This window comes from Oryza brachyantha, chromosome 10, assembly GCF_000231095.2.
Source record: "Oryza brachyantha chromosome 10, ObraRS2, whole genome shotgun sequence".
Lineage (NCBI taxonomy): Eukaryota > Viridiplantae > Streptophyta > Magnoliopsida > Poales > Poaceae > Oryza > Oryza brachyantha.
In genome coordinates this window covers 12,817,477-12,843,118 of record NC_023172.2, presented here as the reverse complement: position 1 = coordinate 12,843,118, position 25,642 = coordinate 12,817,477, and the positions used below count along the sequence as shown (strand labels likewise).

The window sequence follows — 25,642 nt, the reverse complement described above, 5'->3', positions numbered from 1 at the left end:
AAATTTTGAACACCCGATAGTAAAATATTTCATCTGATTTTTTTCAAAAAATTATGTGAATTTTCTATGTTTATTTAAATTTCATTAAAATTTGTTGAATTTTAACATAATTCGAGGTCAAAATATCGCAGATCTTTCCAAATTTCAGTCGTATCGATGCTCCCAGAGATAATCGCCAAAACCGATATGTCGAGGCTATATTCGCTTACTTAGATTATTAACGTATTATTTATCGATTTTTGTGTGCACGCTTCTAGATAGCTAAATGCTACGTGTTATAATATATATATATATATATATATATATATATATATATATATATATATATATATCTTTATACCACTATAAATAGTTATAGCTATAAAAACAATCAGATAATTTTCTCGTAGCCGAATAAACAGTGGATCACATCATGAGTAGTCGTTTTTGGGAGCTCGCGGTCACGGGGATCGGATTTTTATTTTCCGACCCCCACCCCCAACACCCGGGCCTGCAAGAGAAGCATGCAAATCCCAGCCCATCTGTATGCAAATGGGCCGTGAATTTGGCCCGAGAGACGGCCCGGCCCATACATGACTATGGGATGCAATCACGGCCCACCCATCTATTCATCGGTCAACACGCCTTCTCTGCAGTAGTATCGGACCAGTTTTAGTTTTATTGCGGGAAATGGTGCTAAATTGCTCGTGATAGAGCTGCACAGATCAATGTCACGGCGGCGAGCGAGCGAGCGAGCGAGAGAGAGAGAGAGATCGATGCCGATCAGTTGGCCCGAGACGAGAGGAGGGGCTTGAGCACGAGCATCCTGCACGAGTGCGGCGGCACGTCGAGGGTGATCTTGTCGGCGAACTCGCCGCCCAGCGTCTTGTGCTGCACGAGCGCCGCCGCCGTCAGCCATGGCGACGCCGCCGCTAGTCTCATACCCAAGTAGAGAGAGAGAGAGAGAGATAGAGAGAGAGAGAGAGAGAGAGAGAGAGAGAGAGAGAGAGTGCATTGCTCACCTGCCAGAGGTCCCGGGCCTCGACGGCGGTGCCGGCGGGGAGGCCGATGTCGTCCCAGTGCGCGGTGATCGCCGCCGCGTCGTGGGCGTGCCGGTTCAGCGCCACCACCGCCGTCCTGTAGCCGGACAGCGGCCCCGCCCACACCTCGCTGCTGCCCTCCATCCTCACCTTCTTCCCCTGGACTCCCAGAGGATCTGATCCAGTCGCCAAGAACCAACCATGAAAAACCAGCAGCTCAGCAATGGATACCTCGAAGGTCTGTAGCCACGCACCTTGGTTGACGGCGATGACCTCCTTGTTGGCGAGGATGTCGTACGTCTGCTGCGACATGTGGCTCACGTCGCAGCCGATGATGAGAGGAGCCTGACAAATTCACAAAACCGAAGATTGGAATGATCAGAGCAGTTAAAGGCTTCATCTTTCCTGTCAGTGTCAGAACTCAGAAGTCAGAACAGCAATGAGCAGAAATGCAAAGTGTCAGTGTGTCACCTTGGAGATCGCCCAGAGGCTGAAGTGGACGATGTACTCGTCGTTGCTCATCCCGCCATTGCCGACCTCCAGCATGTCCGGGTCTGACAAACCGAAACATGAAGTGTGCAAAGTTCAGAGTTCACAATTCAGACATGGATTGAACCGTAGCATCTGAATTCACAATTCAGACATGGATTGAACCGTGGCATCTGAATTCAGACAACGCAGACATGGATTGAACCGATGAGAGATAGGATCGAGTGATTCGCTGACCGTTCCAGCCGCCGGGGCGCGCGTACTCGGCCCACACCTCGTTCTCGTCCGCCCTCGACACCATGCTGAAACAGCGAAGAAAAGGCAATTCTCTGAACACTGAAATATTACTGAATACGCTGTAGAGAGAGACCGATCGATCGATCGATGGTCGATGCAATGGCCAAGCAAGACGACGGCGGAGGCGGTTCCACCTCTCCCAGGTGTCGGCGATGTCGTTGGTGGTCCTCCAGCTGTTGCCGTACGCCGCGCCCCACTTCGCCGGGTGCATGTCCCCCCTGAATCAGTCACGAACACGAAACTGACCACGGATTCAGAGATGGAAATATATCGAATTTGATCACGTCCGTGCCTTGTTTGGCTTTCACAGACGGCATATTTGCAAATGAAAAATAATTTGTAAAAAAAAACTTATATACGTATTCTTAGCGCTTTAAAAGCCAAGAATGAAAAATAATAAAGTTCGGTGAAAAAACCATAAAATCAATTTCAAATTTAAAATTGAAAATTCAAATTTTGGTTTACATGCATAAGCAGAAGGATCGGGGTGTTACCATTCGCACAGCGAGAAGTAGATCGGCCTGCCAGCCATCATCAGAGCCTTGCTCATCTCAGGGTACCTGCGATTCAACTTTGTCAGAGACAATCACTTGCTGTTCAGTGTTCTGTCTACCAGGCTTCAGAGAGCTCAAACAGGTGGTCAGTCTCACCTCTCCAGCGGCTTCAGGTCGCCATTGTTGCAGTTATCATACTTGAGGTAGTCCACTCCCTGCATGCATCAACAGTGCAAACCCAACCAACGGATCAACAAGAAACCGAGAGAGAGAGAGAAGGACAAAATCGCCATGCTTCTGAACATCTCAGCCTCTGACGAATTCACCGACCCATGACGCGAACGTCCTGGCGTCCTGCTGCTCGTGGCCAAGAGACCCCGGCTGAACCTTCGCACACGTCTTGAATCTTCAGAGAAGAATATGCACGCAAGAATCGATAGAAATGTGAGAGATTGGAGTGAAAAAAGAGAACAGCGTATTCGTTGCAGGTTTGCAACGTTCTTGGCTCCCACTACTACTTACCCTGCATCAGAGTATATCCCTAGCTTGAGCCCCTTGCTATGAACATAGTCAGCGAGTGCCTTGATTCCGTGAGGAAATGTCTTCTTGTTGGCTACAAGGTTTCCCTGTCATTATTACCGTGTGGTTAATTACTATCGTTCATCACATTCATCCAGGAAGAAACTCATTGTCAGTACTCAGTAGTACTGCATTACACAGACCTTTGAATCACGTTCTGGCTCTGCCCAGCAATCATCTGAAAAGGTCAGAAAAAAAGAGCACATGATTTTTATTATTCTCAGTCAAAGCCATACCCGTTGACAAAATTACCACAATTTAATACTCCTGCTTAGGATAAAGAAAAGGATTAGTCCAAGCAGCAATGACGTGTGCATGACGCACGTACCGATGTTGACGTACTTGTAGCCAGCAGCTGCAAGCCCGGTCGACACAAGTGCATCGGCTGCTCGGAAACAAGAAAAAAACAATTAACCTAAAATACAGTTCAGTAGTACTCTCTCCGTTTTATAATGTAAGATTTTCTATTCTTCCCTAGATTTATATGAATACTAATGAATCTAGACATATATATAAATTATATATATTAATTAATTGATGAATTTAAACAAGACTAGAAAATCTTATAATATTAAACAGAGGTAGTACTTATAGTAATTCTTTGTCAGTCAGCAGCTCAAGATGTTCAGTACTGCAAGTTTGGAGCTTCAAACTGCTTCTGAAAAATGCTAGACGAGAAAAGAAAAAGGAATTTCTAATCCAGTTCAGTAACTGAAAGTACCAGTCTCCCTGATGACGCCTTCTCCGTTGCCGTCGCAGGCGAAGTGATTCCAGCTGTTCCAGCTGCGCGAAGTTCACTCGACAGAGCACATGAAAGTCCGAAAACTTAATTAGCCGGATGCAGACTCGCAAACAGAAAGACACTGTTCATTAACCATCATGAAAGATGCTTTTTACAGTGGTGTACGTATAGAATCAACCTAAACCGTTTGTGTTTTCTTAAAGTATCTCAAAGTAACCAAAATTTTAGTACAAATTTTTGATATCTCAAAGTACCATCTTTTACATAAAAAAATATAGTACCTTAATTACTATTTTAAGGATGATAAAAAAGCTCAAACCGTTTATATTTTACTACCCCGGTTCAGTGTCTTCTGTTTTGAACTGATCTATGCTCGGAAACAGGGGAGGATTTGCCGGCCGCTTTCGTGTACTAATCCAATGGTTAATATATATTTTACTAACAGCAGAACCTCATAAATTCACAGTGGAGATCATTTTTATTGGAGATAATACCAGTAGTCCCTTCATTTTATATTATAACACGTTTAACGTTTTTTTTTCTGAAGTCAAGCTTCTTTTAAGTTCAAACAAGCTCATAGAAAAACTACACAATCTACAACAGCAAATTAGTTTCAATTCAAATACATTTTAATAGTATATTCGTCTTATGTTGAAATAGAGTTTCTATAATTTTTGCCATACTTTTAAAAATTAAAACGTAGTAAAATATTATTGGTCACCACCATAAAATGCTCCTATTAGCATCTACTCACCAGTCCATATTATTTTAATAGACGATGTCGTTAATTTTTTGTCACGTCTTGTTTTAAAATATTTACACAAATACATCAAAATATAAGCTATAGTTACGAAACATTTAGTAATAAATTTAACAAATGATAAATAATAATTACCGAAGTTCTTTCGTTCAAACCGTATCTCAAAGAATCAAGGGTGCCAAGATATAGTTTAAGTGTAACACGGCCCAGCAACTACGCTTAACTATTGGATCGGATCAGCTCAGCTTAATTGCACACTTAATTAGTGGTGGGTACGAGTGATTCGGCGCGCGCTTACCCCATGGGAGGAGCCGAGCCGAGGCCATTGGCGAGCATGCTCCTCCGGTGCTCCTCCTCCACGTGCACCACCCTCCCGCACCCGCCTCCGCCGATCGCCGCCGCGGCGCACGCCGCCGCCAGCAGCAGCGCCGCCGCACGCCTCGCCCTCGCCATCGGCATCTCCTCGCTGCTGCTGCGGAGCTCGACTAGCACCCCCCCACTCCCCACTCCTCTGCAGGCCGCGCAGCTTGGCGAGCTGGAGGAGGAAGAAGAAGCAGCGGCCGCAGCCGCAGCAGAAGAAACACGCGAATCAATGGCGCTCCGGGCCAGTGACGGGCCGCCACGTGTGCGCCCCTCCCTTCCCCCCCTCCCCTCCCGAAGCCGCTGGAAGGAAGGGAGGAAAAGCATCGGGACACGTGGGCTCGCGGCGACCGTGGGCCCCACCCGCGCGGGTGGGGCCCAGGCACTGACGGGCTGACCCCACGTGTCGGTGACCCAGGGTGCGAACGGCTACAGCGACCGAAGCTTCCGACCGCCGGGGCCGCGCTGTGCGAGGATGTGATGATTGATCGTTATCCTGATGACGTAGGAGGGGGAAGGTGGTAGGTCGCCGTACGGATGGAATTTATTTCTACCGTTTTCCTGGACCGCTGTGACGTGTATCGCGTGCCGTGCCGGTCCGTTGGAAGCCTGCAGGCAGATGGCAACCCAAACATAAAAGAATAGAATTTTGAATGTACCACTGCTTTCACCATATTTCAAAATATAGCTTCTGTATTGCAATGGATACAGGGTGAATGGGACATTTTCATTAAGCCTAGATAATATAAGTGCCCGCATATCATCAGTGATGTAAGTGGCTCTAAAAATTATCATATTATATTTATACATACGTGGAGGAGCGATGAAAGGCGAGAGATGAAAAGTGTTGTATAAATTTATAGTCAGCTATAACACAAGCTCCAATACACTATATATGTGTGAGAGACAAACCATGATGTAGCATATGTTTATGAGTAACTATTGTATAAGTTAGTTGTAGTATATGTTAATTTTTAGTGATATGAAAAGATTTTGTAGCGAGTAGTTAGCTATGATATCAGCACTTAGATAGCTCGGTTGCTTCCGCTCTCCTGCCTCCGTGCATGCCGCCGTCTCGATTATGCACACCTCCACACATTCAGTTGGAGAAAATTTTTAATAGAGAGGTCATATTGACACATACAGTTTGCCACGCTCTTGAGGCCTTGTTTAATTTCTAAAAACTTTTTCCAAAAACATCGCATCAAATCTTTGAACACCTAAATAGAATATTAAATATATATGAACATTAAAACTAATAACACAGTTATTGAGGAAATCGGGAGACGAATCTTTTAAGCCTAATTAGTACGTGGTTAACCATAAGTGCTACAGTAACCTACGTGTGCTAATGACAGATTTATTAGGCTCAAAAGATTCGTCTCGCAGATTTTTGGCGGAATCTGTAATTTATTTTGTAATTAGACTACGTTTAATACTTCAAATGTGTGTTCGTATATTTGATGCGATGTTTTTTTTAAAAAAATTACAAAATGAACGAGGTTTGAGTACATATGCAAACTGTATTAAAAGAATAAATTTTAATGATTTACGGATGTATCATACAAGTAATAGGTAAGAAGCTAAGAGTAAATATATGTTAGGATTATTTTTTGGGAAAAGTACGAATTACCCCCCTGAAGTATGGCGGTCGTCCGTTTAACCCCCCCCCCCCAAAGTTGAAAACAAGACATAATGCACCCTCAACTATCAAAACCGGTTAACTAACCACCTAAGGCAGTGTCAAGGGCTGGTTTGACCGGGTTTTGCACACGTGGCAATACAGCGTGGCAAGAGGAGGCTCCGTCAGCATGGTGGTATGAACAACAATAGGCATGCTCTCTCTTTGTCTCGCACAAAATTTCTCCTTTCTTCCCAAAACCCTAGAATGACTCCGGCGATTGCAACGACTCCGGCGAGGGCGGCGCGCTGCAAGGCGGCGAGGGCGAGGCCGACGAGCTCCACAGCGAGCACCACATGCCGAGCTCAGGAACATCGCAGGCATCGCTGTCGTCTTCTTGGGCTGGAGGTGGTGAGCAAGGAAGACGTTAGCCGCCAGTGCCATACAGGGAGGGGCCTCTTGATTATGAGCCTCCCGTGTTTTGTGATTGTCAACTGAAGGCAGCTCGGTGGATTTCTTGGAGTGCCAGTAACCCCGGGAGGAGATATTTTACATGCTACAATGCGCGCGTGAGTTGTAATTTATGCCTTAGAAATTGATTATGCATTTTTGATTTGTTTTGAACTGATTCAGTCTTGCACTTCTTCAACTTTGTGAAGTCGGGTGGCTGCAGCTTTTGGGAATGGTGTGATCCTGAGGCAGAACCATATATGAAGCAATTGTTACTTGATTTGAGGAATGTTGTGTGGTCTGCAAGAGAGCAAGTGAATGGCATGGAGGCTGCACATCGGGATAGGAGTGTAGTCCAGCAAAACTTCCAATCGACCCCCAAGAAAGCAAACAATGAAGTAGAAGATCTGAGAGATGCTCTAGAGAAGATGCAAGCTGCAAATTGTGGTTTAGTTGATAGGTTTGACAAACAACAGACATGTATGATGATGTTGGTGTATGTTTTAGTGGTTGTTATTGTTCTTTTGGTTGGTACCATGTATCTAAAATTGTAGGTCAGTGTGGAGTTAAAGAAATGTCAGGTGTTGTATTATGTTCTGTAATGGCAACTAAAATGAATGGAATTTTTGAATGCATGCTATTCTATTAAAATCTGGAATTGCAAACTGTAATGAATGCAAATTATGGTTTTGTTTGTGATGACAGTTGAAAATCGTGGTGATCAATGTGGAGTTAGAATATTGCAAAATGGCAGTAATCAGTATGGAATAATTGTCATATAATGGCAGTTGTAATTATTGGAGAGAACAAAAGCTTGATCACATATATTGGCACATGTTGATCCATTATCTTTGATTACATCATCTAGTGGTGGCAGTAAATGACACATATTGTTTCTAACAAGTAGTTCTAACTTTAGAGTCACACAAAAGTTTCATACCACATGTTTCTCTACAAAAGGTGGTGATCTTCTGCCTATTTATATTCCACTAAGCATGTCCAAAAGTATTACGAACAATTTGTCATATTCATCCTCTTTTAAGCCAAGGAGATCTCCTAACTTCCAACTTCTGTCTTGGTTGCTTGACCCCAACCATTCCAGCTGCCCTTGTAGATGAAGAAGCCTTTCTCTTTCCAGATGATGAAGCCTTTTCTGAGATTGGCAGAGATCCTTGAGCCTGGGCCTGTGAAGAGATTGGCTGAGATCCTTGAGCCTGCAAGTTGTACAAAAAAACATAAAAGTACAATTTTGATGTGCTGGTAAATTGATGCAAAATTAGTGCAACAATATTTACTACCTGCACATTGTCTTGCTGCTGTTTTGACCTCTTGTGGCATGAAGCCTTGTTGTGCCCAGGCAGTTTGCACAACCTGCAAGTCATCACTGACCCAACCCTTGACACCCTTGTAGCTTTGGCCTTTTCATGTGGCTCTCTTCTCCTTTCTTTCTTGGACGGCCTTCCTAGCATTCTAACATAACCTGGAGCATGTGGCCTTGGCCTATCAGATGTAGGCCAGCTTTCCATTCCCTGAACTGGTTCCAAAGCAAAGCTGTAGGTCTTTTTGAAAGAATATATGGAGTAGCAAGGTGCAATATAACTGTCTATGCAGTTGGTTCTAAAGTGTATGCAGGCTATTGCATGGCAACATGGAAGCCCACCCAACTCCCAATATCTGCATGAACAAGTTTTTCTTTCAAGATCAACTATGAACCTATGAGTGAGATGAGTAACCTCAAACTTGTCCATCCCATTGCAGATTGCATGACAGTTTCCTGAATCGACGATGTATGCATTCAGTTTCTTATGTATGTTTGGACAAATTGATCCTACCCACTTCTCCATCAACGATCTTTTCTCATGTATCCTAACCATCACCTTCCTTCTAATAGCTTCCAACATGCTAATAATGGGTAGGAACCTAGCCTGAACTATCCATTTGTTGAATGTCTCACAAATATTATTGTCTACAGAATCATAGTTTGATCCAAACCTGAACCAGGCCCTGCTCCAGTGCCTTGGATCTGTGTTCATGATGGCCCTTGCACCTTCAACTGTCTCTTGTGCCAGTTTTGCCTTAGCTAGGTTGAAGAGCATGACATTTGGAGCTTTGGCACACCTCCAGAACTTCTTCTGTCATTGCTTCTTGCTGAATTTCTTCTTCCAGTTGGCATAAATATGCCTTGCACAATTTCTGTGCTCAGCACTTGGAGCCCAGTTCTGAACTGCATTTACAATACCCTACAATCAAGCACAAAACATCCATGTAATTACTCCACCACATCATGAATTAAAACAAAGAATAGTATCCAAGATATTTACAAAGGCAGATAATGCTATACCTTCTGCTGGTCTGAGATAAACACCCAGTCATCACCATCACCAACTGCCAAGTCTTTGCAGAGCAAATCACAGAACCAATCCCATGAGTCATTTGTTTCCTTCTCCACCACAGCCCATCCTATTGGGTACATGGAGTTGTTGGCATCTCTACCAACAACACATAATAGCTCCCCGTTACTTGAACCTTTGAAAAAACAGCCATCCAAACCTACAACCTTTCTACATCCCATTAGGAACCCATTTTTGCAAGCAGCTAGGCAAACATATATCCTTTTGAAGACTGGGTTTGGTTGGTCAGTATCAAGCTTGACAACAACTGTACTCCCAGGATTACTTCTCAACAACTCCAATTGATAGTCAAAGATTCTAGAGTATTCATCCCTTTTTGACTCATAAATCTTCTTCAGGGCATATGCCTTTGCTCTCTTGCACTGAGATGCACTAACATTTGCAAACATTTGCTCAGAGACAGTTGACTGCATGCTCTGAATACTCCAAGTTGGGTTATCTATAATCATCTTCTCATATTTCTCAGCTATTCTCTTGTATGTGACTAGGTGGTTATCTTTCCTTGGAGGACAAGTGTGCTCATCAACAAGACTTGTTATTTGCCAACTATTTGTTCTGCTGTTCTTTGATAGCAAACAACTCCATGGACAGGTTGCCCAGTCACACTTACCCCTTACCCTATACCCTTCATCTTTGGGGAACCTTATGAATCTTTTATTTTCCAAGGCTAGTTGTACCACTGCCTCCTTAAACTCTTTTTTCCCATCAAATTTCATCCCAAGAGCAAGCCTAACATGGGTCTGGTTGGCATTAAACCTAGGGTATTTAGACTCCTTTCTGACCAACTGTCCATCTGAATCCTCCTCATATGAATCACCATCTGCACTGCTATTTTCATATGGGCTATTATTTTCCTCACCCTCCATCTGAACCAATGCTCTATCATTAAACTATCTCGAAGAGCCCATATAGATCACATCATCCAAATTTCCTACCTCACCATCATTTAACTTCTTCTTAAACTCCTTGTATGCCCTCATAATTTCCTCAACTTCTTTATCTTCTCCTGATGAACAAGAGTCCCCACCAATGTAATCACTGTCAGACCCAGACAATTCAGCACTCTTCACCCTCTCTTTACATACTACCACACCTTTCCCCTTATCCTTTGGGCTTGGGGACCTCCAAGCTCTCAATCTATCTAAATCACCTTTTGTCTTCTCTGGTGTGGATTGAATAACAAGAATAGGCTTCCCAGTACGTAATTCAAACACATCATCATCTTTTAAATTTTCCCATTCTTCATCGGCAGTTGACATTTCCTCCAATTCATCTTCAAAGTCACTGTCATCACTGCTACCAGACTCATTGGACTCCCCTCCCACTACTGCCTCTACATATATTTCAGCGACTCCTCCTTCCACAACACACCTTGACATGTAATCACATACTTTATCATCGATCAACACCCTTAGCCCATCTGCCAATTCTTTGCCAGGAAAAAGCCAGTGCAAAAACATACCAGGGAGCACTTCACAGTGATCTTTTAGATACCCAATTAACTCAGGCAACGAAATTTTATCCCATTCAATGTAAGACATGCCCTCAGATCCACCAGCATATAAAGTTTCCCTCGCATTGTTAATGAATTCCCCACCAAAGTGAAATCTAACAGGCAAATACTCGAGAGGATCCATTGCACTCATGGTTAAATTGTCCTAAAAAATATGTGAAGACTACAAAATCAATCCCAATGCATATGTGCCTAACCGTTACAGACCAACCACCGCAGTTCGAACTTAGTATGAAATCAACAAAATCAAATCAACAAGGGGATTAACGCTACCTCGAATTCTAGACTTCAAATCGAACTACATCACGTACCTCGAATGCCCGGTCTCTTCAACCCTAGTTCATCCCAGCTGCCTTGCAATACGTCACAATGGTTGCTGTAGAACTTGCCGGCCTCGTCACCGTTGGTGAGGTTGCACACGCTGCCCTCGCCGCCTTGGAGCGCGCCGACTTCGCCGGCCGCCCAGTCCAACTGCAACCACCCTAGCCGGAGTCGCTGTACTTGCTGGAGTCACCGTTCTAGGGTTTTGGGGAGAAAGGGGATTTTTTTTGTGCGAGAGCGAGGGAGAGAGCATGCACGCGATACCCTGTTAAGCTGGCGGGGCCCCCTCTTGCCACGGTGTACTGCCACATGTGCAAAACCCGGTCAAACCAGCCCTTGACACTGCCTTAGGTGGTTAGTTAACCGATTTTGATAGTTGAGGGTGCATTATGTCTGGTTTTCGACTTTGGGGGTTAAACGGATGACCTCCATACTTCAGGGGGTAATCCGTATTTTTTTCTTATTTTTTTGTCGATTTATTTTAGTACGAAGGTAGCACGCTGCTGCTATCAGATAAGCAAAATTAATCGTCTACTAACATTTTATTACTACTAGTTTCATGGTCGCGAATGATAATTGGCTCAGAACACCAACCTCTCTTTTCGTTGATTCCTCACGGGTGTTGGGACACGATGCTGCCGCCCACGCAACGCCGGTTCCTTATCCTATCCGCACCCCGAACAGGAGTACAATTTAAACGGACTATAAAAATTATCATATTATTTTTATACTTATATAAAAAAGAGTAAAAGAATATAAATTTTAGAGCTAGCAGTTAGCTATTATAATGACCTGGCTCTTAATAATACACTCGCTAGAGACAAAGTCTGTATTGTTTTTTCTTTTTCATTTTTCTGCAAAACACATGTACCTTTTACTTTTCATTATAATTAAAAAATCAGCAAAGCTGCGTATTTTGTGGAAATAAAAATACACTCGCTAGTCAATGCGCCTTTGTTGAATTGCAAAACTAGTCCACGAAATACATATAAATATGCTAGGTAGTAATAGTATTTTATAAACTATGTCGTTCTAGAATAAGATCTGACCAAGTCGTAGAAAAGTCGCTGGCCCCTCACATTTTCCATTACTTAACTAATTACGTGAACGAAGCGCCAATGATTAATGATTTAAGGTTAAGGGTGTGTTCTCGACAGGATATGCACTTTGGACGAAACGAAGTTTATAGCCATTATTTAAAATAAAAAGAATGAACTAACTAGATAAAAAATACTATAAAGTCAATATACCGGTTTTAAAAAACATTAATTGAAACGCTCTAATTAAATAGTATTGGGATTGTATTTTATTTTATTAGAACAATGTTTTGTGGGTGTTGGGTGTTGGGACACGATAAGCCACTGGCTAAGTACTCATTGATTCGCGTAATTATTCTAGAAAGTCCACATGAATATCTCATTAAAAATAAGGTCTTGCTTGGCCGTTATTCTCATGCATTTTGCCCTTTTGCTCGACTGATTATGTGCAGGAAACGGCCAATAATCCCGTGTCAGAGGTCCCCGATGATTAGTGGTTAACACTGTTGTGTTCTTTTTGACACGGTGGACGTGTTCCTTTGAAATGATGGATTAATTCGAATGCTTCCCAAGCTTTTTAAAAAAAGTATTTTATTAATGATTCATAAATGAATTTCTCAAAACACGATTTTCAATTTGTTTTTCTTATTTTATACTTAATCTGTTTGTTTGGACCGTTATCACCAATTATTTAGGTACTTAATCATTGGCGGGAGACTCCATCAAAAAATATAACAATTTCTGTTCCATGCATTTTATATTATAAGTCTTTTTTGATTTTTTTTTCTTAAGTTAAATATATTTACGTTCTATCAAATTTAGAAAAATATAATAATATTTTTAACAAAAAACATATATACTATTGAGGATTTGATAAACCAATTAGTATTATAGATATTAATATATTTTAATATAAATTCAATCAAACTTAAATAGTATGCCTTAGTACAATCTCAAAAGGTGATTTATAATATGAAATGAAACAAGACAAGTAATATTTTAAAGTTATCTCGAATATAATAACTCCTTTATCTATGTTTTATTTTCAATTAATCACATATTTATATATAAGTTCTAAGGTGTTAGAAAATGGTTGTGCAGATTCTTGCTAAATATGAAGACTATCTACATATTTAGACTTACTTGTTATTCACTCCAATTTGACAATCTCTCTTGTGTTTGGAAAATGTTGAAGTCAAACTTTTAAAACTTTAACTATTAATTACTTTAAAATTATTTATTTTAAAGACACTATAACAACCTGCATAGATAAAGCTTAACATACTTTTAAAAAGTAAATATTTATTTATTATATATAATATAGAAAACCATACTAGTAGTTTTTAATCGAACTGTGGTTATGTAAGATGTGATTACTTGATAACCATCTCTAACCACTGGCTGTAGCTTCTTTTTCAACCGATCGCCGGAATGGATTCCACCGTCTAATTTTTTTTCTATTAACCTCATATACCGTGTGAGTGTGGGAGTATTAACTGGAGTACTCTCTCCGATTTTCTTTATGCCATTTACTTTTGACCCTTCGTCTTATTTAAAAAATTATATAATTATTGATTATTTTTTATGATTTGGTTTATTACTATAGTAACTTTAATTATGATTTATGATATTGTATATTTAGATAATTTTTTAATAAGATGAAGTATCAAACGTAAATCAAAAGGCTCAACGACGTAAAAAAAACCGAAGGGAGTAATTAGCAAACGTAAATAAAAAGCTTAACGACGTAAAAAAACCGGAGGGAGTAATTAGCAAGAGCAGGGCCTAATCCAAAACAATCATCATGATAACACGCCGCTAATGACCAGCTAACCGCCCGGCCCCCACACGCCACTCCTGCCACGTGGGTCCCCCTTTCACACCCACCAACTATATTACAAAAAAGAAAAACTCAAAAAAGAAACCTGGTCTAACGCTTATCTCTCTCGCCGCTGTATAAAACCCGACCCCACCACACAGTCAGCGTCCCAACCCAACCCGAGTAGCGAAGAGAAGAGAAGAGGAGAGGACTCAAATCACGAAACTGCCCTTCGACTCCACCACAAGAGGGGGAAAAAGAAAAAGGAGATTTTCGCGAGGGCGAGGCGAGCTACCGGCCCCGATATGACACCGCATCTGCCCGTGTCGCCGTCGTCGTCGCACCGCCTGCTCGACGCGGCGCCGGCGGCGCCGCAGCAGCAGCAGCGGAGGAGGAGGCGGAGGAGGCTGTGCGCGGGGGCGGGCGCGGGGCCGAGGGGGCGGGCGGCGCGGGTCAGGTGCTGCGCGGCCGCGGCGCCGCAGCCGAGGGTGGCGGCCGGGGCCGGGGCCGGGTCGCGTGCGGCCACGACGAGGGTGTTCGTCGTGTCCGACCTGCACACCGACTACCGGGAGAACATGGACTGGGTGCTGCGGCTCCCCGTCGGGGGCGCCGGCGGGGCGGGGATCGACGCGCTCGTCGTCGCCGGGGACGTGGCGGAGACGCGGGACAACTTCGCGCGCACCATGGCCGCGCTCAGGGAGCGGTTCGGGGCAGTCTTCTACGTGCCCGGGAACCACGACCTCTGGCTGCGCCGCGAGAACGGCCGCTACGTGAGTGGATTTCTCGTTTCTCTCTCCACCCCCCCCCCCCCCCCTTTCCGTTTTTTTCCCCCGGCTCGCGCTGCAAGCAAGGTGTTTGACGAAATGCCTTGGCGTAGTGGCTCCCCCAGATTTTACCGGTCAGTGATGCGGCTGCGTGTAGTTATGTGGCTGAAATGCTGAATACGGCCGAGCCATCGAATGACGTAACATCCGCCTACTAAATGCCTCCCCTTGCGTAGTAAGGTGCATACAACTCTTGAAATTTAGGTGTAGTGCCCAGCCCAGGTTACTCTACTGATGGTCGTTTGAATTTAATCACCTTTTCTACCAGTATTGTCCTGTTAAGCTGTATTTCAGTTGGGAATGTAATCACTTGATGATAGTATTGGTTACTGTTTCATGACAGAGGGTCAAGGCTTACGATCTTACCATTGTACTACATGAGTAAAATTGGACATTAGCACATTAATTGTTGCATGGGGAAGTTGTTTGATAGCTTGGTGTAAATTCGAGTTCTATTATTGTATCATAGCTAATGTAACAGTGAGGTTATATTTTCTTTGACTGCAGCATTAATATTGCTTTTGTACATTGCTTGGGCTCTCTCAGTTACTCAAGTTATTTCTTCCAGATGGATTCGCTGGAGAAACTGACTGCATTGCTTGATGCGTGTAGTGAGCTGGGTGTGGATACAGGCCCAAGAACAATAGGTGACTTGGGGATCATACCATTGTTCTCATGGTATCACAAGGTTGCTAATTTTCCACCCATATTGGGATGCATTATGTTTAATTTGAATATCTTGCTTTCTCATTTTGCTTAATTGTCTTCCAGAGCTTTGACAAGGAAAAGGATGTTAATAGTGTACGTGTCCCTTCCTTAGAGATGGTAAGTTTCTTTTTTCTCTCAATGGTCCGATATGCTATTCACTGTTAATAGTGTAACCAGGCAGGAATATGAATTAGCACTGATTACCATTTCTTGAACTTCATCCCATGTGATTATAGTCAATACTGTCAATATTACTTCAAGAGTTATTCATATATAACCTGACCCAGAACCATGCTGCAACCTGAGTGGCAAAATAATCATTAGATTAATACTGCTTTCAGTGTTCTGCTGCCATCTTAATTTCATTTTCTGCAAGAAGCTTGGGTTAATTTTTTTTATGAAATTGGAAATGTTAATATGGGTCTTCTTTACATGGGCACTGAACTTGCATTGATATGTTATTGGTTTTGAACTATCAGGCCTGTAAAGACTTCCATGCCTGTAAATGGCCTGAAGACCTTGCAAATGACGATGAAGCTCTTGCTCTCTACTTTGACAAATTGAATGATAGAAATCATGATGCAATTGAAGAAGTAAAAAAGAGCAGCAAACAGATACTAACATTTTCACACTTTGTACCAAGGTAAATGCATGTGTTTCTTATAGTTCTATCTAGGATCCTCCATTACCAAAAGTTCTCTTTCCTAATAACTCGGTTGATTCACACTATGCTTGACTGAATTACTTGGTATCTTGCAATGTTTGGCGCTATTCAACCTTGCTGTTGCCTGTAGATTCATGGTTACACAGAATATTGTTTCTTTCAGAGCTACCATTCCCTTGGTGTATAATGGACCCTTTTTTTTTTGTTGAGGAGGTGTATTATCAAACTTGATAGTTACTCCGTATAAATTACTCAGAGGAAGAAAAAGTTGTTTAACACTAGCTCTTTTTTGTCTAGGATATCTAAGTGTGTTAGCAGTAAGTCCTGTGATAGCATATTAATGTCTCGTTTACAACTCTGCAGACAAGAATTATGTCCAGAGAAGCGAATGCTTTACTATCCAAACCTCCCAAAGGTCATTGGATCCGATTTTTTGGAGAGGAGGCTGAGGACTATACATGACAACACTAAGGATGGAGCAGCTTGCCATGTTTTTGGGCATACACATTTCTGTTGGGATTCTGTGGTTGATGAAATCAGGTAAATAATTGGTGCATATTCTAATATAATAACAAGATGCCAAATTAGCGGTGCTTATTCTGATGGCGTGCATCTTTGGACGTAGGTATGTACAAGCGCCGTTAGCATATCCTCGAGAAAGGAAACGAAGGATGAACGGTGGTGATGGTTGGCTGCCCTTCTGCATATACCGTGATGGTTTCAATCCTGAAATATATCCAGCTTTATGGTCTGACTACTACAACAAGAACAGAAGGGAACCTGAGAATACCCAACTCGCTCCATGGGTTGCCAAATATTTTGCCAAGTACTACTGACCCCCTACAACCCAGCCATGCCCCTTGGGTTCCGCCAGATTGGATAGAGTTGAGCTGCTCAGAGGACAGGACAGTGTCAAAGCTGCTGCATTTTCCTGGAAGAAAAGGAGATTGACGTTTTACCTGTACATGTTTTTGCCTTCTTTTCTTGTTTCCACTCTTACTATATAACTTTTGGGCAACTAAGAGGCCCTCCTGTGTTGGATGTATGTTGGGAAAATAATGTGTAAAGATTCTTTAAAGCCCTTGCTGCAAAGATAGTGACATGCTAGAAACTTTAGCTAGTATGGTCTTCCATGCTGTGTTACTCATTTGTCTCTTGTCTCCTCTTATGCTAAATCAGCCTACGTATCGTCCTCACTCCTAAACAGAATGAATTCAAAGAAGGAATGCATTGGCCAAATAGCCAAGATTCGGAGTAATTAATTTTTCTTATATATATGTTTCTAAGGGAATTTATATCTTGCTTGATGGAGAAAGCAAAAACTGCTGAACAAAATTGAACTTTTTTATAGCTTCAGTTCCTTCAGAAATGGATATGCTTCCCACTTTCTGTAGGAAAGTAAACAGGCTAAGGGGTGTGCATTGCATTTGTTTGGTATTTAAATTAAGTATTTAAGTAATAATTGATGGTATTGTATTTGTTTGGTATTTAAACCAAGTATTTAAGTAATAATTGATGGTATTTAAACTAAGTATTTAAGTAATAACTGATGGTCAGAATTATGGTCAGAATTTTAATAATTACGATTAAATCTTGTCCTAAACAAAATACTAACTTTTTATCCTGAAATAAGATCATTTTTCAGTTTTTTTATACAATATTTGACTATTCGTCTTATTTGAAGCGATTAATATTTTTATTCTTACTGTGTGATAAAACGTGAATAGTACTTTATGCACTAATTTTTTTAAGTTTTTATATAATTTTTTCAAATAAGACGAATGGTCAAACATTGGACACGAAAAATAAAGTTATTATGGGATAGAGATAGTATTGAGGTCACGTTCAGCCATAGGATAAGTAGTTAAGTAAGTCCTCGTTTTTCATGTACGTTTTCTGAACTACTAAAAATTTTTGCAAAAAAAAATCTATAGAAAAGTTGTTTTAAAAAATCATACCCTCTCCGTTTCATAATGTAAGATGTTTTGACATTTTTATTTGTATTGTTTGATTATTTTTCTTATTAAAAAAACTTATGAAAAAAATATTTATTTTGCTGGTGACTTATTTTATTATCAGAAAAACTTTAAACATGATTTATTATTTTTTATATTTTTACTGAATTTTACTTTATTCTTTCAAAATAACTTTAAACACAAAATAACTTTAAACATGATTTATTATTTTTTATATTTTTACTAAATTTTTAATAAGATGAACGATTAAATATCACAACCAAAAATATTAAACATATCTTAAAACGAAGTAGTAATCTATTTTATTTTAATAATTAATAATTAATTAATATCTATTAATTACCCTCCAATCCGCCGAACGCGGCCTCAGTATATTTCATAAAGAAATTTCCTCTAAAACTTTAAATAAACCAATCTATTTCCTCTAAAACTTTAAATAAACCAATCTATTGAATTTGCTGATGTCTTATCTCGTTATATGCATGCGGTTCATTCGTGTTGGGGCGGATGAAAGATTTTGAGCTGGATTTCACTCTGTAATCGAAACTTAATTATTTATTATCATTACACACAGGTAGTTCACTGTTCATACGGAACATCATCCGAGTAACCAACAAACATTTAAATGTACACGAGCTGATCTGGACCGTCCATCACAGCACTGGGGGCAAATTAAGCTGACACGTCACCCCTTATTAACCACTCGATCACTCTCACTCACAAACAAACCAAGAAACATAATTTTGTTGCAAACACACCACGGCTGGTACATATGTGGCCGGACACCGGCGGCGACCGGCGGCCGGCGGCCGGCGGTGGGGGGGGGGTCTAGTAATCCTCCGGCGCCAGCGGCTGGTGCGCGCCGTGCGGGGCGGCGTCGGCGGACGGGATGACGAGGTACTCGTAGAGCAGGCCGGCGAGGCCGGCGCCGACGAAGGGGCCGAGCCAGTACACCCAGTGGTGCCTCCAGCGCCAGCCGACGAGCGCCGGGCCGAACACCCGCGCCGGGTTCATCCCGGCGCCGTCGAACGGCCCGCCGGCGAGCATGTTGGCGCCGAGGAGGAAGCCGACGGCGAGCGGCGCGATGGTCCCGACGTGGCCGCGCTTCGGGTCGATCACCGTCGCGTAGTAGGCGTACATGAGCCCGAACGTCATCACCGCCTCCAGCAGCACCGCGTGCCAGTCGCCCACACCCGACGCCAGCGTGAACCCCGGCGGCCGCTGCAACGACGGCGACGGCGACGAAAGGTGTCAGAGAGGGAAGCTAGAGAGCGAGGTGGAAGGAGAGATTAGGTGTTACGTACGTACCATGCCGCCGGTGGTGAGGCGGAGGAGGAGGGTGGCGACGACGGCGCCGAGCAGCTGCGCCACCCAGTAGAAGACCGCGCGGACGAGCGAGACGCGGCCGCCGAGGAGCGCGCCGAACGTGATGGCCGGGTTGACGTGCCCGCCGGAGATGTTGACGGCCACCGCCACCGCCACGGCCAGCGCCAGCGCGTGGGCCAGCGCCACCGCGACCAGCCCTCCCGGCGTGCTCGTGCCCTGGTGCAGCTTCCCTGCACACGTACGTACGTCGTCACGCATGTCACCATCACGCACCGCCGGCCGCCGGCCGCCGGAACGGAAGACGAAGACGGATGCACGTACCGAGGGAGAGGATGGAGCCCTCGGCGGCGAAGACGAAGATGGCGGTGGCGAGGAACTCGGAGATGGCGGCGCGGATGGTGTCCGGGTGCGTCGCGTCCTCGCTCCGCCCCACCGTGAACCGCCGCCCTGGCCTCGCCGCCGTGCTCATCTCCGCCGATCACTCGCTCACCCACCCACCCACTCTCGCCGTCCCTTCTCTCCTAGCGAAGCTAAGCTTCGTCTTCCTCTCCGAACTGTGCAGGCAGGCAGCGCAGTACAGCAGGCCAGCAGGGTGGTGGGTCGCCGGCCATGGCGCGGCGTCGCGTTGGCTTATAACGTGGCCGAGCCGGGCGCGCGAGCGCGACACGTGTGCGGCCGCCGGGACGAAGCGGTGGCACGTCTCGCCTCGTGCGTGCGTGCTCATCTTTATCGCGGGACGCGGGCGCCTGGGGGTGGGGCCCGCATGCCAGGTCACTGACACGTCAGGCACGCAGGCACGGCCGCGTCGTCTCCTTCCAGCTGCGACGCAAAGGCTTTTAATTTTTTGAAGAATTAATATTATTTTAATAAAAAATCGTAAAGCATAGTGTATACAGGGTCTGCCCAACTGCTCAGCTGGCTCTGAACCGGGACAGTTCAACATGTCCTGTCAAACTGTAACGCTGGTGATCTAGTTCAATCTTCTCTTAATCAACTGTTGGCTTAATCAACTGTTGGCGTTCGATAGAGATCCTATCAAATTACGACAGTTAACAGGACTGATCCTCTATTTTTATAATTTTCTATTAAATAAAGCTAATTCTCAAACAAATTCCAAAGACATGGGCAGCGCTGTCCTCGCGGTCAATGCTAGGTTTCTTGTTGGCATTAATGGCAAGAGATGATGTGGATAAAGAGGCTTTGAATTTGGTTTAAATTAGTTTGTTAATTAATGTCGGTGGCGTTCTCTTTCTTTTTTTGTTTCATGGTTTAGTTTGGGTGATTTGCAAGTTTAGTTTTGCTTTAAAATGTTTGTTAGTTTTTTTTGGGGTGTGAAGTGTTTAGCTTTGCTTAAATTGGACTGAATGACGTGGATTTAGCCATCTTGTTAGCTTGGTTTTATCTGCAGACCTGCAGGGCTATGAACTATCTGATATAAGACACTTATCCAAATCGAGCTAATCTTGAGCAAGGATCACGCACGGCTTGTTTGGTTTGCACTTTGGTTTTGTTAGGATTAAAGAGATTTCAGTAAATGCATATTCAAAAGAGAGAGATTTCAATAAATGAAGTACTCAGGCTAAATTGGTTGTACACCTTCAGTTTGAACAAAATAGGGATAATTGTTTGACGGCATATTTGCAGACAAAAAAATTTTATTAATAAAACTTATGAATAAAATATGGTGAAAAAAACAAAAACAATCTCACTTTTAAGGATAAAAATTTTAAATTTTGGCTTATAAAAGTAGAAGCACGAGCGGGAATACGGGATGTTAGTTTTTATTCAAAGTGATCAAAATGCTCATGCGCAATGGATCATGAAAAAGGCTGATTATGGCATGTTTCTATTTTTAGCCTTTTCTTTTTGGGCCGTTTTTTCTACGTGATTTTCACGTGGTATATGTGTGGGCGAGTGAAGAAATCCGGGTTTTTTTTGGGCAAGTCAAGGATGTACGCTGCGCGTCTTTTTTTTTTTTTTTTCTCTCGTTCCATGCACCGTTGGGGAAGGCATATGGATGACTATTAATGAAGATAAGTTAAGATAAGATAAGAAAAACTTGAGGAGTAAATGGGTCAATTTAGAGCCTGTGCAATAACAATAGAAAAAGAGAGACCAAAGCTTCCTTTGCTGTGAACCTGTGATCACCTCTACTTTGAGCTGGTGAGAATACACCCCTTCGAATTCTTTAAACCCACAAATTTCCATTTCATTATAAATTTTCAAATAAGATCGTCCACCTCGTTGTCGCCATAATAAAAACCAAACACGCCTAAAAATTAGGCCGCCAGACCTGTCCACTCATATCCCACCATCCAAAATTCCACCCGCACCATTATTTTGTCAATATTAAGATGCTTTTATGCTAAATTGTACTCAAGCTAAAGTGGTGGTACCTACCTTTGATTTGAGTCTGATCCACAATAATTTTGAAGAGTAATGGCCCAAATTTGTAAAACTCCTCGAATTACAATTTTCAAAAAGGAACCGATTTAAACCTTGTTTGTCATAAGCCACATTCCCGGCCCACTGAACATCCTGGCCCATGTCAAACGAGGCCCAAAATGGATACACAAAACTCAAAATTGGATACACTTCTCCCGGCAAATTGTGGAGCTCACCGCAGCGCAAGCTCCCGCCCCGCCGCCGCCGGCGGCGATCTCGTCGATCATCCTGACGACGGCGTGAATCTTGGGACGCCGTTCGGGCTCGACGGCGGCGCAGAGCAGGGCCACCTCCGTGAGCCTCAGCATGTCGCCGTGCCGGTCCCGGTCGGCGACGATCTCCACGTCGAGGATGTCCGTCGACCACTCGTGGCTCAGCGCCAGGCGCGCCCACTCCGCCAGGTCGCCGTCGTCGTCCACGGGCACCTTGCCGGTGACCACCTCGAGCAGCACCAGGCCGAGGCAGAACACGTCGGCGCGGGAGGAGGGGCGCCTAGTCCCGCGCGCGAACTCCGGGCACTTGGCCGCCGCCAGCCGGTGCCCGTGGTGCGGCAGCAGCGGGTGGAAGCCGTGGTCGGTCAGCTTGGGCACCGGCGCCGCGTCGCTGTCGCCGCCGTGCTTCTGCCTCCTGCCGCCGCCGGGAGGGGACGGGAAGGCGACGAGCACGTTCGACGACTTGAGGTTGCCGTGCGGCGGCCGGTGAAAGAGCGGCAGCGCCTGGTGCAGGTAGGCCAGCCCGCGCGCCATGCCCTTCGCTATCGCCAACCTCGCCGGCCACGACAGCGGCGTCCTCCCCTCGCCTCTGTTCTCTGCGACGGCACAAGGAAAACTCAGAACGTTCACCGGCCCGGCTCGCCATGGCAGCGACTGCTACCGACTCGATCGATCAAGGTTCAAGAATGGCGGTGGACTGATCACCGTGCAGGAGCTGGAAGAGGCTGCAGCCGGGGACGTGCTCGAAGACGACGAGCTTCTCCTCCTTGGAGAAGTAGCAGGCGACGACCTCGACGACGTTCTCGTGGCGGAGCTTGCCGAGGAGCTGCATGGTGTGCGCGAAGTCCTTGCGCGGCACGTGCCCCATGTTGCGCAGCCGCTTCACGACGACGACGGCCGGGCCGGCGTTGAGGGTGACGCGGTAGGTGATCCCCAGCCTGCCCTTGCCGAGCATCTCCGCCGTCGACTGGAACAGCTCGTCGAGGCCGAAGCTGGCCTTCTCCGGCCGGAAGAACTGCAGCTCCGCCGCACCCTTGCCGGACTCCGTGCTCCGGCTGCCGCTGCCGCTCACCTTGTTGCCCGCCTGCTCCGCCTTGTCCTTGATGTCCCCTGACACTGTCACGTCGCGTAGCGTGGCGTGGCGCAGAGAAATCAGTCGCCGTCAAGGCCTCGTCGTGGACGTCGTCGCGACGAGGGCGGTGACGCCGAGCGAAGTGGAGTGGAGTGGAGTGCTTACCTGCGGCGGCGCGGCCGCCGAGACGAACCTCCCGGCTCTTCTTGCTGTGGTGGACGAAGATGAGCACCGCCGCGAACGGCACAAGCGCGGCGATGAGGGCGATCACCACGATGCTCCACCTCGCGGGCCTGAATCTCCTTGGCTTGCGCGCCGGCGAACCTTCGCCGGTGGCGTCGAACGGCCGGAAGACCGGATCATCACCGCTGCTGCTGTCGCCGGCGGCCCGCGCGTCGTCGAACGGCGAGCCCTCGCGGCACTCCGTCTTCAAAACGTCGCCGCAGAGATTGAGGTTGTGGCCGAACGCGCTGGCGGGGAACCGCCGGAGCGGGCGGGTGTCCGGCACCTCGCCCTGGAGGAAGTTGTACGACACGTTGAAGACGGCGAGCCCGCCCTGCTCGAACGCCGGCACGGTGCCGTTGAGCAGGTTGTCCTGGAGCTCGAGCCGCCTGAGCTCCCGCAGCGCCGCCGCGTAGCCGCGCGGGATGGGTCCGGAGAACCGGTTGCTCGACAGGTCGACGGCGCGGAGCCGCGCCAGCCCGTCGAGCCGCGGCAGCGCGCCATGGATGGCGTTGTCACGCAAGCTCAGCCTCTCCAGCCGCGTCACGTTCCCGAGCGCCCCCGGCGGCAGCGCGCCCGTGAGCTGCACGCCGTCGAGCGCGACGCCGACCACCCGCCCGTCGCCGTCGCACTCCACGCCGTACCACCGGCTCCGCTCGCCGTGGCACGGCGGCCCCGTCCAGTTCGAGTGCAGGTCCCTCCCCGACCGCAGCGCGTCCCTCAGCGCCACCAGCCCGCCCCGCTCGTCGCGGAACGTCTCCAGCTCCGACTCCGGCACCCCAAAACCTTCCACCACCACCACCGCCGCCGCCGCCGCCGCAAGAACCCACCAAACCAACACCCACCGCCACCGCCTCCCCTCACACCTCCCTCTCATGGCGCCGTTCTTGAAACCCCGAGCACCACCGCAAGTGACACGCAAGAAAGCAACAACACCATGAATCGACGGCGCAGAGGTATAAACAAATCGATCCTATGCTTGCCGGGGTGTGCAAGAAACCATGATAAGAATACATGGAGTTGGAGCAGCACGTAGTGGTGTGAGCTGGTAGCAGATTGGTGGTATGAGCTGCTAGTGATTTGGTGGATTCGACGTGAACATCTCGATCGCGGGTTGCAGGGACGACGGCTCAACCGATTCGGATGGACAGCGGCGGCAGCAGCAGCAGCTGGAGCCTTGGAGAAGAAGAAGAAGAAGAGCTTGAAGCAAAGCTGAAGTGCTCAGTTGGGTGAGAAGCTTACAGCTCTTTCACCTGTCTTCCCACAAAGAAGAGATGGTCATGCCGGAAAATTTTAATGACACGGTTGTAAATTTTTTACTTAGGTGTAATATCAGTTAAGTGGATGTATGTGACTTAAATAGTCATGAAAAAAATAAAGATTCGTCTAGCGATCAAATGTTTAAAAATTTTAATTGCATCAATCAAATTCAGTTATTACTGTTGGCTAATAATTTGAAGACATGTATGTAAGTTAAAAAAGCCCATAAACGCCCTTGGCCCTAGGCCCATGCAGTGTACGCGTGGTTGATAGAAGAATAAAAAAATCAAATGTTTGATCAATAGTAAAAGTAAAAAAATAACATAAAATTTAACAAGTTAGATTATGATGTTATAAGCAGTACTACTCAAACATGCAAGTCTAAATTTAATCTACATATCAAGAAACAAAAGTAACAAATTTTATTTGCACTGCTTAGGTACTGTTTGCTCTCTGATTTTGATTTTTTTTTTGTTTTTTTTGCTTCTCAACCTTTAGATCATATATATACTTGTATGTTTGTGTATGTTTGTGTGTAGATTTGAAACATCCCAATTAATATGAACATTTTTCAATTGATTTTATAACTATTTAAGTGGCCGTTTGGATCAGAGACGTCCTTTGTCACATCGGATGTTTGAACGTTAATTAAAAGTATTAAATATAAACTAATAACAAAACTAATTGCATAAATAAAGACTATTTCATTAAACAAATTTTTTAAGCCTAATTAATCCATGATTAGCAAATGTTTACTGTAGCATCACATTCGCTAATCATGGACTACTTAGGCTCAATAGATTAGTCTCGTGAAATAGTCCGAAGTATGGGGTGGGTCTTATTAATAGTCTATATTTAATACTTTAAATTAGTATACAAACATTCGATGTGACAGAGACTTTAAAAAAAGTTTGGAGGATCCAAACATGCCCTAAGTCTCACACAAACAATGAGTGCTATTGCAGCTAGGTGCAAAAAAAAAAAATCCTTCTCCATGATCATGCAAAGACCCTTACAATTG

At 45.0% G+C, this 25,642-nt stretch overlaps 5 protein-coding genes across 13 annotated transcripts; 1 reads left to right on the top strand and 4 right to left on the bottom strand.

The window, feature by feature from the left end:
- Window positions 1-361: 361 nt before the first annotated feature.
- LOC102702220 (alpha-galactosidase 1-like) lies at window positions 362-5,024 on the bottom strand. Of its 6 annotated transcripts, none has more exons than XM_040528116.1 (14): window positions 4,679-5,024; window positions 3,591-3,661; window positions 3,207-3,263; window positions 3,022-3,056; window positions 2,822-2,925; window positions 2,630-2,705; window positions 2,456-2,514; window positions 2,300-2,365; window positions 1,940-2,023; window positions 1,674-1,810; window positions 1,491-1,573; window positions 1,274-1,364; window positions 1,002-1,195; window positions 362-870 (listed from the first exon to the last, which is right to left on the bottom strand). In XM_040528116.1, exons 1-14 carry the CDS (start codon window positions 4,837-4,839, stop codon window positions 763-765), a joined length of 1,326 nt encoding a protein of 441 aa, XP_040384050.1. In that variant the 5' UTR covers window positions 4,840-5,024; the 3' UTR covers window positions 362-762. The 6 variants fall into 6 exon arrangements, with proteins under 6 accessions (XP_040384050.1, XP_040384053.1, XP_040384051.1 ...); XM_040528119.1 differs by having other exon boundaries at window positions 1,746-1,810; XM_040528117.1 differs by having other exon boundaries at window positions 3,600-3,661.
- A 2,543-nt stretch (window positions 5,025-7,567) lies between these two features.
- LOC107305022 lies at window positions 7,568-11,277 on the bottom strand. Of its 4 annotated transcripts, none has more exons than XM_040528308.1 (4): window positions 11,047-11,277; window positions 9,153-10,880; window positions 8,110-9,051; window positions 7,568-8,025 (listed from the first exon to the last, which is right to left on the bottom strand). In XM_040528308.1, exons 2-3 carry the CDS (start codon window positions 10,086-10,088, stop codon window positions 8,947-8,949), a joined length of 1,041 nt encoding a protein of 346 aa, XP_040384242.1. In that variant the 5' UTR covers window positions 10,089-10,880; window positions 11,047-11,277; the 3' UTR covers window positions 7,568-8,025; window positions 8,110-8,946. The 4 variants fall into 4 exon arrangements, with proteins under 4 accessions (XP_040384242.1, XP_040384243.1, XP_040384244.1 ...); XM_040528309.1 differs by lacking the exon at window positions 11,047-11,277 and having other exon boundaries at window positions 8,110-8,345; window positions 8,804-9,051; window positions 9,153-10,976; XM_040528310.1 differs by lacking the exon at window positions 11,047-11,277 and having other exon boundaries at window positions 8,110-8,340; window positions 8,804-9,051; window positions 9,153-10,976.
- Window positions 11,278-14,098: 2,821 nt separating this feature from the next.
- LOC102708090 (acyl-carrier-protein phosphodiesterase PptH-like) lies at window positions 14,099-17,228 on the top strand. Its single transcript, XM_040527928.1, has 6 exons — window positions 14,099-14,682; window positions 15,305-15,424; window positions 15,508-15,561; window positions 15,924-16,087; window positions 16,472-16,648; window positions 16,734-17,228. Exons 1-6 carry the CDS (start codon window positions 14,218-14,220, stop codon window positions 16,942-16,944), a joined length of 1,191 nt encoding a protein of 396 aa, XP_040383862.1. The 5' UTR covers window positions 14,099-14,217; the 3' UTR covers window positions 16,945-17,228.
- A 1,373-nt stretch (window positions 17,229-18,601) lies between these two features.
- LOC121055587 (probable aquaporin TIP3-1) lies at window positions 18,602-19,922 on the bottom strand. Its single transcript, XM_040528424.1, has 3 exons — window positions 19,732-19,922; window positions 19,393-19,640; window positions 18,602-19,305 (listed from the first exon to the last, which is right to left on the bottom strand). Exons 1-3 carry the CDS (start codon window positions 19,877-19,879, stop codon window positions 18,913-18,915), a joined length of 789 nt encoding a protein of 262 aa, XP_040384358.1. The 5' UTR covers window positions 19,880-19,922; the 3' UTR covers window positions 18,602-18,912.
- Window positions 19,923-21,610: 1,688 nt separating this feature from the next.
- On the bottom strand, window positions 21,611-24,616 carry LOC102701943 (probable inactive receptor kinase At3g02880). Its single transcript, XM_015841748.2, has 3 exons — window positions 23,305-24,616; window positions 22,773-23,183; window positions 21,611-22,663 (listed from the first exon to the last, which is right to left on the bottom strand). The coding sequence occupies exons 1-3, from the start codon at window positions 24,236-24,238 to the stop codon at window positions 21,990-21,992; spliced, it is 2,019 nt and encodes a 672-aa protein (XP_015697234.2). The 5' UTR covers window positions 24,239-24,616; the 3' UTR covers window positions 21,611-21,989.
- Window positions 24,617-25,642: the final 1,026 nt, after the last annotated feature.

Bases quoted from the DNA above. Each gene is read 5' to 3' on its own strand.
- LOC102702220 (XM_040528115.1), bottom strand. From the start codon at position 4,839: ATGCCGATGGCGAGGGCGAGGCGTGCGGCGGCGCTGCTGCTGGCGGCG. The intron at 3,057-3,206 runs GTACGTGCGTCA...TGACCTTTTCAG, and splicing joins CTACAAGTACGTCAACATCG to ATGATTGCTGGGCAGAGCCA. The intron at 1,196-1,273 runs GTGCGTGGCTAC...CGACTGGATCAG, and splicing joins GGTCATCGCCGTCAACCAAG to ATCCTCTGGGAGTCCAGGGG.
- LOC107305022 (XM_040528308.1), bottom strand. From the start codon at position 10,088: ATGGAGGGTGAGGAAAATAATAGCCCATATGAAAATAGCAGTGCAGAT. The intron at 9,052-9,152 runs GTATAGCATTAT...GCTTGATTGTAG, and splicing joins TTATCTCAGACCAGCAGAAG to GGTATTGTAAATGCAGTTCA.
- LOC102708090 (XM_040527928.1), top strand. From the start codon at position 14,218: ATGACACCGCATCTGCCCGTGTCGCCGTCGTCGTCGCACCGCCTGCTC. The intron at 16,088-16,471 runs GTAAATGCATGT...ACAACTCTGCAG, and splicing joins TTTTCACACTTTGTACCAAG to ACAAGAATTATGTCCAGAGA. The intron at 16,649-16,733 runs GTAAATAATTGG...CTTTGGACGTAG, and splicing joins TCTGTGGTTGATGAAATCAG to GTATGTACAAGCGCCGTTAG.
- LOC121055587 (XM_040528424.1), bottom strand. From the start codon at position 19,879: ATGAGCACGGCGGCGAGGCCAGGGCGGCGGTTCACGGTGGGGCGGAGC. The intron at 19,641-19,731 runs GTACGTGCATCC...GTACGTGTGCAG, and splicing joins GGGCTCCATCCTCTCCCTCG to GGAAGCTGCACCAGGGCACG. The intron at 19,306-19,392 runs GTACGTACGTAA...CCGTCGTTGCAG, and splicing joins GCCTCACCACCGGCGGCATG to CGGCCGCCGGGGTTCACGCT.
- LOC102701943 (XM_015841748.2), bottom strand. From the start codon at position 24,238: ATGAGAGGGAGGTGTGAGGGGAGGCGGTGGCGGTGGGTGTTGGTTTGG. The intron at 23,184-23,304 runs GTAAGCACTCCA...GCGACGTGACAG, and splicing joins CGGCGGCCGCGCCGCCGCAG to TGTCAGGGGACATCAAGGAC. The intron at 22,664-22,772 runs GTGATCAGTCCA...GTGCCGTCGCAG, and splicing joins CCTCTTCCAGCTCCTGCACG to AGAACAGAGGCGAGGGGAGG.